Source organism: Emys orbicularis, chromosome 2 (assembly GCF_028017835.1).
Source record: "Emys orbicularis isolate rEmyOrb1 chromosome 2, rEmyOrb1.hap1, whole genome shotgun sequence".
In the NCBI taxonomy this organism is placed as follows: domain Eukaryota; kingdom Metazoa; phylum Chordata; order Testudines; family Emydidae; genus Emys; species Emys orbicularis.
In genome coordinates this window covers 87,372,072-87,383,171 of record NC_088684.1, presented here as the reverse complement: position 1 = coordinate 87,383,171, position 11,100 = coordinate 87,372,072, and the positions used below count along the sequence as shown (strand labels likewise).

Here is an 11,100-nt window from a genome sequence, read left to right as displayed (position 1 = left end):
GTTACCTAACGGTGCTATCTTGGCTGTCTGGATGCGTACGAGGGCCCAGCTTGTTAGTGACTGAGACCCTGCTTCTCAGGACTTTAGCTAAAAATGGATTTCCCTGGCTGTGTTAAAGCACGGGCATTTTGTGAGGTATCTGTCGAGGAGCTGCTCCTCCAGCTCTGTCCCCGGCCCTCACCCTCTTCTCTCCCTTTTGCTGCAGGAGCTGGAGCCGCTCTAGGGAGCAGTGCCCTGGGTAGCCAGCCATGATCGCCACTGGAGGCCTCCTGAGGATCTCGGCCAGGAAACAGGACCCCCTGGGACCCCAAAGCCAGCCCCCCAAACGCAAACGCAAACCCAGAAAGAAGCGCAAGAACGACGTGGTGGTGGTGAAGGGCAAGCTGAAGCTGTGCTCCGTCTCGGGGCTCATCGCTCTCTGCGGCATCCTGGTGCTGCTGGTGGGCATCGCCTTGGCCGTGGTGGGCTATTGGCCCAAACCCAGCCCCGTCTACCGGGAGGGCAGCTTCGGGGGGAGCAAACACCTGCCCGCGCAGGGCGGCGCCACCAAAAACCGCTCCAGCCGGGGCCAGCCGGGGGCGCATGGGGGATCCCACCCGGACACCCCTAGAGCCAACTCCTCCTCCTCCAGCAGCAGCAGCCGGGGGTCCCCACGCGCCGCGCCGGCCCCTTCTTCGGTGGGTTTCCTCTTCCAGCTCTTCTCGGGCTACCTGCACTCGGACAAGCTCAAGGTGCTGGGCCCCCTGATCATGGGCATCGGCATCTTCCTCTTCATCTGCGCCAACGCGGTGCTGCACGAGAACCGCGACCGCAAGACCAAGATCATCAACCTGCGGGACCTCTACTCCACCGTCATCGACGCGCACAGCCTGCGGGCCAAGGAGGGCGGGGGCCCGGCCGCCGCCCCGCTCAATGGCTTCGTCAGTTACGTGCAGCAGGCCCGGGGGCTGGGCGGCGGCGGCAGCGGGGGGGAAGCCTTGGGCGCCGCGGCCAGGCTGGCCCAGAGCTCCTGGCCCCCGGCCCTGGGCGCCCCCGCGCCCCGCTGCTCCTCCTTCTCCGCCTCCCCGCCCAGCCTGGCCGAGGCCGTCTACAGCATCTACCGGGAGCGAGCCGCCCTGGCCGGCCGCCCGCTGGGCGCCGCCACCCCTCCCTGCAGCCCCGCGCCCAGCTGGGGCCGGCGCAGCACCGCCAGCTCCCTGGTGGGCTCCTCACTCAGCGCCTTTACCCTGCTGCCCCTGGGCCAGGCCGAGGGCACGGGCGGGGAGAGCTGCGGCTGGCGGCGGCCGCCGGGCGAGCCCGGGGCCAGGGCGAGCCCGCGGGGCGAGTTCGAGCTGAGCCTGAGCGAGCTCGGCAGCGGCAGCCCCCTAGGGCCAGGGCAGGGGCGCAGGCACAAGCGGGTACTGAGGCGCCAGAGCACAAGCTGCCTGCCTGACGCCAGGCGGCCCCTCTCCCCTGGCCCCCCTCAGACTCGGGCTAGCAGCAAGGAGCTGGACTCCACCAGCCTTTTAGCCAAGGCTGCTTCTTCCACCTACTCCAGATCTCTGGATCTGGGCGGCTCGCCTCCCTTCACTCCGCCTGGGGTCAGGAGAGGCTCCAAGTCTGACCCATCCAGCAGCAATAAGGGCTACACGCACCTGGAGGAGGCAGGCACCTCCATGGAGTCTATTGCCAACACCCCCGCCAGTAAAACCCAGGACTGTGAGGAGGACCCAAAAGGGGAGATCGGCCCCCTAGAGGGAGCCAGTAAAGAACAAACAGTGCAGCAACCTCAGCAAATTCAGAGACAATATACAAATAAAGAGAAGCTCTTCATGATTTCCAGGTCGCACGCCACGGCAGGGCTGGAGGATGGGGAACTGGAAAGCACGGGCGTTTGAACAAACAGAGAAAGCATCAGGACAACTTGCAAACCCTCTGCCTCCTTGTGGACGGAACCCGGTCAATATCCAAAGAGCTGCAGTATGTTATCCTTGAATTGCATTCAATAAATTCCCGTAGATGACACCAGGAAACAAAAAATCTTTCTGTCCGATTGTGATTGTATGTTCCATGCAAACCAAATTGTATTACACATCAATAGTCCAGCAAGTTCTTCGAAGCAAAAGAATACAATTTTGGACAACATAACTGTGCACTTTATAGTTTTTATTTCTAAGTGCCCCCTCTCCCCCTTCCTTGGGTACTCTGATGCTGGTTTGTAACTAACTGCTTCGAAACCACCACCTCCTGTTCTAGCTCCAGAGCAAGGTGGTTTTCCTTCAGCAAAGCTGAGCTCTCCCCCTTTGTTTTGGTTAAATCACTCTAAAAGTTTGCAGGGCCTTATGGATGAAGTATCTTCACAAACAACACTCTTACAGGCATTTGTTTAAATTCTGGAAAGATGACAAGGGAGGAGAGAGTGGAGCTGGACAGAGCTCTGATAATCTAATTGGAACTGTTACAGTCTTAAATTAGAGACCTAATAAGACATGATACTTTTATTAAGTATTATTACACATGTACCAATAGCATTAATAAAAAATTTTAAATAAAAATGTTTAATCATATTAAAACAGTTCTCCCCCCTACAGCGCTTACAGATCAAAGACTACTTTTGTATCAAACTACTAAGTATTAGAGACAAGGTAGAAAGGACGAAGGTTTGTTTATGTTGCTTTTGACATGGTAATAGTAATTTAGTAATATTTTCAAAACAAAGATATTTGGGTTCAATCGCTGAGCACACTGCACTTTAGTACAAGCAGCAGATTCTGCCTCTATTTCTAACCCTTGTTTAACTGGAATTTTAGATGGTAAGAAATCAGAGATTTCAAGATTCTAAAGAGAAAAATTGATTAAGGTTTTACCTTCCATTAAAATTAGGTTTTTCATGACTAATACATTAATCTCAGAAACAGTGGCCCATACTTCATAGATCTTTGACTTCCCCAAGAACAGTCACTCTAAGATTAAGTTTTTCTACAATTAAGGCTCCAATCTTGCAAACACTTATGCACATGCTTACCTTTAAGGATGCGAATAGTCCTATTATATTCTGAGGGTGAAATTCTGTCCCCATTGAATTATATGGGAGTTTTGCCATTGACTTCAATGGAGGCAGGATTTCACCTTGAGTGAGTTAAATAGCATGTTTCCTGATGGTTGGACTATATATATAATATATGACTCAAACAGCTATTTGGTAACTGGGAATTATTTAACTTTAATAATTATAATAAGACTGGCATTTGCTTAATTTACTAGAAAAATCTCTTTCAACTCCTAATTTCAGATACCAACAAAATTTTCTATTTCAAATATATATTTAATATGCATATGATGTTTCATTATGTTAACTACAGAGTTATTGAAGTTAAACAATATGATATGTAAGTAGTGCATTGGTTTTCTCTCTCAATTAAGGTTTCCATAATAAATTAGTATTTAGTACATATCTAATAATTAAATATAGGTACAATATAATAAATATACTGATCAGTATGTTTAATTGTGAAGAGTGAACAGCAACAATAATTATTAAATATAAGAATGAATAATTTTAAAAATATCAGCTAAGAGACTGCCATCTTGAGGCTCTACAATTTTCCAATGAGGAAATGAAGTTCCCTTTGGCAACAGAAAGGCACAAGCATCACAGCCTCATGTACTGTCAATGGCAACCGAGAAAAGTAACCATATAAACTTTGTTTAAGCATTGTTCTTGTTAAACTGCTATCTAATATTGTTTAGCCAGCCAGTGTGGAAGTAACCAAAGTATGTTTTAAAACTATGTGCGTAGACTGGAACACTAATTTGATTCACAAAAAGATAAACAAACATGACTAGGCCCTGCATAAAGTGGGCAGCTTAACAGTGTTAGAAGGCAATTTAATCAGAATTGATTTCAACATGATTACTTCTGGCTCAACATTAGGCCTAACAGTTAGAAAGAAACTGCTGTTCTGTGCTTTTCCCTTGATTTCCAGCAGACATCTATTGAAATATCAGGAAAGGGTCATCAGGCACTGAGACAAGGATGCCAGTTATACACAGTTATGGAGATTTGCCTTGATCCAGTCTGGGAAAGTGCCTGTTCAAATCCACATGGGTGCAGAGCAGGAGTCTACCCACCAAATCTCATTGCAGGGTTGGCACCATAGTGGAAAAATGACAGATTTTTTTTTAAATAAACCTGAAAAAATCATATCATATATACTGTTTCTATTCTCATTCAGTAAAAGTTTATCCAGCCATCTAAGTTATAACAATCACTTTTATTTAAAGATAACACAAGATGAGACCCAAACCTTTTATTTGATTAGAAGGAAAGTACTTTTAAATTGCTACGCTAGAGTTTGGGGGATTTTTTCTTCTTGTAGGACAGTGAGACAGTATTTTATTTCATTGAGATTATTATTAAATTTGTTATTTGTATTTCAGAATCTGTTACATGTGTCAAAATACAATCAGGAAGCCTTTTTAAATAGCACAACTCAATTTCAATGATCACCCTTTTCAATAAGTACTGTTTTAGACTTCTCCTAGGTTGCTGAACATATTGAATAACAGAATGTTTGTATACAGAACTGAGCTTGACCAATGAAATTCCACTTCAGTGGCTAGTAGAGCTGAGTGAATAATTTGTAGCAATTAATTTAATAAACAGATGAAGGCTTTTTTCCAATTTGCAAATTGTCCATGAATCCCTATGATTTTTGCAAATTTATTTGCTAATTACAGTTTTTCATGGAACAATTTATGTAAAGACTGCGTTCTGTAGAGTTTGTTCAAAACTCAAGCTGAGTGAGTTACTTTTATATGGAAATGTAGGTCAAAGGTTAGTGTTTCTGTTTTCTAGTTGGATAAGCTTAACTCCTAGCAGCAGCAGATTTCTTGTGTGAACATTCATACTGTTAATATTAAAGTATCCCTAATGCTGTCAAATTGAGATTGGTTGATAGAGAAGGATAACCTAATCCATTTTAATGGCATCAGACCTGGTCACATAACTCTTTGAGTACCACCTCTTTTGGACATTCATCTCTCCCTGTTCCTGCCCCATCTGGCACGCTGCTTTTCCCCTTGCCTCCTGGACCTGCCCCTACCCCTACCACTTCTGTCTATCAATCAACCTTCACTTGCCCACTCTTTTCCCCCTCCGTTTCTCTCCTATCTCCTCCCTTTCCCATCCCTATCCTCTCCCCTCCCCTCCTGGGCATTGAGGTCCTCCTTCCAACCTCTTCCCCATAACCTGCCCCCAATTGGTTGCTCCACATGCCTTAATGGAGGCTTAGGATCTGTACCCATAACACTCTCTGTATCTCTTGCAAATACACTTTGAATATAACAAACATAAATTATCAGGTGTGTGCACTAAGCTAACATATTAAAAGCAAAAGACCTGCAGAGACCAACCATTCCACCAAGGTCCTAAGAAAAATTCCTTGAGAAAAAGCTGGGTTTCTGCCTGAATTCCTCAGGGCAGTTGTATGACTGGCCATAAAGTTGCCACTATCTTTTTGTAACACAGATACTTGTTTTAAACTTGTCTATAAGACAGAGGGGAGAAATGTTTGGGTTTTGAAATGTAAGCAAAGCTACATAGTGCTTGCAGGCCTACCTCTTTTCATGTGAAGTTCAGACAGCCTTAATACAAGTCATTTGGGAAAGAAGTTGTGTGCAGGAGGATAGATGACTTTAGGGAGAATTTGCACGTTAATACAAAGGGACATCTTAAATACTTTAACAATTTTGAAGTCCTCCATATAGCTCAGCATTTCAGAATACCTCTAATATAAACTAGCTTAAAATAAATCTAGTTGAGTGATTATATATATCATGACAATACATTTTGATCAATTTTCTTCTAGTTTTCCATCAGATCCATATGTTGTCTGATGTTTGGGTAAAATTGTTAATACATCATCTGTTCTGTTGCGAGAGATATAATGCAGGCTTTGTTAAGCTATTCTGCTGAAACATTTTGGTTAGGTAATGTTTGTGTGGTGTTTTTTTTTAACAATCCTGTCCACAAATGGTAACCCCAAACAGCGAGTCATAGCTTGTGTACAAACATCTGTGCAGCTGGATGTTAATATAAACTCTCCCTATTTAGTATCATGCACTGCTTGTCACAGCAAATGTTTTAAAAACAGGTATGTTTTCAAGGCCAACATAGAAGCAGCAGCAATATGGATTAAACTCAAAACAATGCACTTTAGCCTCAGTCACAAGAATATTTACTTTTAAAAAAAATGTATTAACGGGGCATAGTTTGTGTGTTCCATAATGATGATCTACATCAGGGGTCAGCAACCTTTCAGAAGTGGTGTGCCGAGTCTTCATTTATTCACTCTAATTTAAGGTTTTGCGTGCCAGTAATACATTTTAATGTTTTTAGAAGGTCTCTTTCTATAAGTCTATAATATATAACTAAACTATTGTTCTATGTAAAGTAAATAAGGTTTTTAAAATGTTTAAGAAGCTTCATTTAAAATTAAATTAAAATGCAGAGCCCCCTGGACCGGTGGTCAGGACCCGGGCAATGTGAGTGCCACTGAAAAATCAGAGGTTGCCTATCCCTGATCTACATGGTTTGTTAGGACCCTGGATCTTAAGGTATGAAGGAGAACTTTTGATAGGAATTTCTATTATTAATTTTAACATTTTTTTGTTAAACAAGTATATATAAACAGAGGATTTTGTTCATAGTGGGGAAATAAATACAAATGAATGTTCTTGGTCAGATTACTCACATCTTAAATAGATCTCAAATTAACACCTTTCATTATTAACTTGACTCAAGCAGTTATTTATTTTAATTTCAAAATGCAAAGCAAAAGGAAACCTATCTCAGGCTTTAGGCATAACAAAATACAGAACAAAAACAAAAATCAGACCCTGTTATCAGGGCTGGGTCCAGGATTTTTGCCGCCCCAAGCAAAAAAAAAAAGGGGGGGGGGACCAGAGTGCTGCCACCAAAGCAACAAAAAAAGGGGGGGGGGCGGAGTGCCGCTGCCGAAGAAAAAAAAACTGGAGTGCCGCCCCTTGAAAAGTGCCGCCCCAAGCACATGCTTGGAATGCTGGTGCCTAGAGCCGGCCCTGCCTGTTATGCACCCACCCACACTGAAAATACATAAAAAGTTCTCAGTAGTGGCTGACAGCTAGCAAATTCAAAGAAAGAGACCTGCAAATATCAAACGGCTCACAAACTTTCTCTCCAGAAACAGCTGAGTTTGTTTCCAGCTTCTTCGAGGTTGTCAAAAGAAATAATCAAAAGACTGCATCTAAACTTTGTAACTTTAAACAAACAAACAATGATTCAGTTTGGGCCCTCAGACTGTGAGCAAGGCACAGAGCATTTGCAGACAAAATCTCTGATAGACCTATATTAATCCTCAGCCACAGAAAAAACGGCAGTGGAAAAGTTAACTTCCTATGTACTTTATCAATACTGAAACCTTCAGCATAGTAATGTTTAAGTATATTGGAAAAACTCGCACATTCAGGGTTGAGTGACAGAAGAGAAGGAAACAGATGTGAAGCCTAGGGGCAGGGTAGGGACCCAGGCCCAGGAGAGGAAACAAGGAAGTGGGGAATGGGGAATAATGTCACTGAAAATGATGTTGATGGAGAGTGTGTGACTTATCCTTTTTATGCATCACTCAGTTTCTTGTTTTATCTATCAGTCTTGCTTTGACAGATGCTCGGGCACTACTCTACTCATATGTATGTTTCAAATTCAATTTCTGTTAATAGTCTCTTAAAATTCACTATTTCTGCAAAGATTCTGGCCAGTAAACTCATTCAATAGAGTATTCCCAGAAAGCAAACACAAAAGAGAGTACAAATATAGCTGAAGTGAATTCAATATTTTATTCAAGTAAATCTTAATAGAAAAGTACTTGAGGATTTTATATTTATATAAAATGATATATTTATATCTATCTATCTTAGGGGTTCCTTTTTCTTATCTAAATTGTGCCCTTCACTATTTCTCAGTGCTTCTCAAGTAAATAAGTCTGCATGGCCAGGTGCTTTATAGGCTTCAAGGACAAGATTTTCAAAGGGTGCCTCACATTTTGGGTGCCCAAGTAGAGATATTTAAAAGTGGCCGGATATTCAGAGAATGGGCACCCCAAAATGGAGACACCTAAAATCACTAATCACTGTTGAGAATCTAGGCCCATGAACTTTCTGCTCTTTTTCCTTCCTTGGTACTGAGAAGGCTCTGTCTTAGATATACTGACTTGTGGGGTTTTCTTCTTTTATCCTCTTCACACTCTCCCCCTCTTCATTCTGGTGAGAATGAACCTCAAACCCAACGAGCCCTTCCTGAACTTTGAGAAAACTTGAGTCCAATTCCAAACTAAACTTTGCAGTTAAAGCTCAATACAGAAAGAAAGAAAGAATGTACTAGGATTATTTAGATGATATTTTGGGCATTCAGCCTCTTTATGAAGGTAATACCTATCCTCTGGCTAAATAAACTCAGATGCCGAAGGGAATGGAATCTATTAGTCCAGGATGTGTTTATTACCAAGTAAAAGGAGGAACTACCAAGTTATTTTACTGAAATGGCTAAGTACATAAAAGACAATTAAGTTGGGGCGGGTTAGTTGTTGGGTTTTTTTTAAATGTCAGCTGGAAAAAATAGGAACTTGAGGTAGCCATGTTTATTGTAGGGGTATGGATAGGGAGTTTGAATGACAGTAGAGAAAACAAAGCATGGGGACTTGCATCCTCTATGCCTATTGAAACCAATGTTTTCAAGTGTACAGTGGGTTCAATATCTGTACAAAGCCACTGATGGCAGCTGACATTTTGCTGATACTTCATTAAACTAGACCTCCTGCTGGGAAGAAGATGGAGACACAGGAAATGCAACTCACCTTTCAAAACCATGGAAAAGGCAGTCTTTCAAAGCTGATATTAGTGATTTTATAGGAACAGAGTTTAATATCAGAGGGGTAGCCGTGTTAGTCTGGATCTGTAAAAAGCAACAAAGAGTCCTGTGGCACCTTATAGAGATTAATAGGTTAGCTAAACCTTCTTTTAAAAACTTATAATTTACAACAACTTTGGCAGCATCTTTTCTGGGCTGAGAATGGCCAATAACTCCCGAGGGCTCCGCAGCTCAGAAGCATGGTAGCAGTGCACCCTAGAGGGACTTCCCTCCTGCTCCTAAGATGCTCACGATGATACTGGCATGCCCCTTTCATCAGGGCTTGTGAAGAGGCCTGTGTAAGGATCCCAGAGACAGACTCCACAATGCCTGCACTAAGGGAAATCCCCTCTGGCCAACTACCAGGTTTGTGCGGCCCACTTACCACAGTGTGATGCCCTACGGGGGCTGTAGGAGAGATGGAGGCCTTATTCTTGAAATGTATTTTAATACTATTAGGGTTGTATAAAGTATAGCATGTCTTCTACTTCAGCAGATTTAAACCACCAATGCATTTTAAAATAAGACATTTTGATCACAGCTGTTAATATCCAAGATACTTCTATGGCTCCGATTATTGCAGTACCCAAGCACCTCACAGTCTTTAATGTACTTATCCCCAAAACATCCCTGTGAGGTAGGAAAGTGCTGTAAAGTGGGGAACAGAGTGACTAAGAAACAGAGAGAACCATGCCAGAAAGATGCTAAGATCCAGATCCTCAAATGTATTTAGGTGTCTAACTCCCACTGAAATCACTGGTACAGAATTGTTTGGTACACTAAGTGTACCAGAGAATTTATACATTAGCTTTGGTTTAACTCCAAAGTTTTAATTGTGGGAGGGAGGGATGAACTTTCCTTTGTTGTCTAAACCTGACACAGGTTATTAATTTACTGTGGTAATAATACAGCAAGCAAAAAAAAATATTTGTCAAATAACTAAATCTTGGTTAAGTACTTGGTAGCTGTGGTTTGTAGTGAAGAAAAATAGAATGCTTCAAGAAAGCAATAGAATTCTAAAGTCTCATTGAGTGACCTAAATGCTAATCCCTCCTCTGTTTATGTAACCACACAACTCTCAGACTAGAATGGTCTGGGGAACTAAATCTAATGTCTATGCTGAGGATCCTTGCACATTTGGTTGCACAATTCTTTACATTTCTATTGCTAGTTTAATTCAATTTATGCTGGAGAAAAACTCCTGATTTATTGACACTGTTGATTAATGATCATTTAGGGATATAACGTGTTGATAAGAAAAATGTAAGATATTTAAAGAAAAAAGAATCCTTTGAGTGTTTCACTAACAATATGATAACTATGTACTTCTGATTTTTTATTATATGCCAGAAGAGAATGTTGGTTGAGTGGTTCCACTGGGGAAAAAAATAGGGAGAGGAAATTTAATTCAGGCACACATTTAGAAATGCTTCAGTCCGCAGAGAGACTGGATACTAGAGTGAAGAAACATTTAAACTGGCAGCAGCATTCCATTTTTACAGTTCATCTAGTGCTGAACACAGCAAAGTACTGACAGATGTATTCATTTTACAGCAAAACACAGACTGGAAAGGGTAAAAGTGGATTTAAACAATAACATCAACCATACCTCAATGGCAAAATGCCAGTTGTAATCTCAAACTGACTCAAATCTCAGAACCCCCTACCATCCCAAATGAGCTCATATTGTATTCAAAGCAGAGTCCAGGACTCTCTTCTCAAGTAGGCCTTCTCTTAGTAATGTAGGTTTCTAAACAGCCAAGCAAATCTCTACATAATCCAAAATCAGTTCTCAGGAAGGCAGCACATTCTAAGGGAAATGGGTAGTGTGGGATGAGAGAGGAGACTGAAAATGAGCCTATTTAGACTGCAGTCGTTTGGGGGGGGGCGGGGAGAGAAGGGTTGACTAGTTTTGTTTTGGATGCCTAGATACCCTAGTGATGGGTGCATTTGAAATCCACAAATGACACTACATGGGTTAAATATTACATTAGCAGCAGTAAAGATAATTCTAAAAGGATAACAAGAACTAATCAATGAAAAGCTTGAAAGAGTGAAAGCTTGAATGAAAATTATGGTGCTCTATCATGGGCTTGCTGGAGAAAGACAGATGGAAACAACTCATGCTACAAGATACCAATTCCCTTTATGACATCATTTTGGAGAGGTGGGGTAAA

General features: G+C 42.4%; 1 protein-coding gene across 1 annotated transcript; it reads left to right on the top strand.

Moving 5' to 3' along the window:
• The first annotated feature begins 248 nt into the window (after positions 1-248).
• TMEM200C (transmembrane protein 200C) lies at positions 249-1,877 on the top strand. Its single transcript, XM_065397634.1, has one exon. The coding sequence runs from the start codon at positions 249-251 to the stop codon at positions 1,875-1,877; it is 1,629 nt and encodes a 542-aa protein (XP_065253706.1).
• Positions 1,878-11,100: the final 9,223 nt, after the last annotated feature.

Coding starts and splice junctions, on each gene's coding strand:
- TMEM200C (XM_065397634.1), top strand. CDS start 249: ATGATCGCCACTGGAGGCCTCCTGAGGATCTCGGCCAGGAAACAGGAC.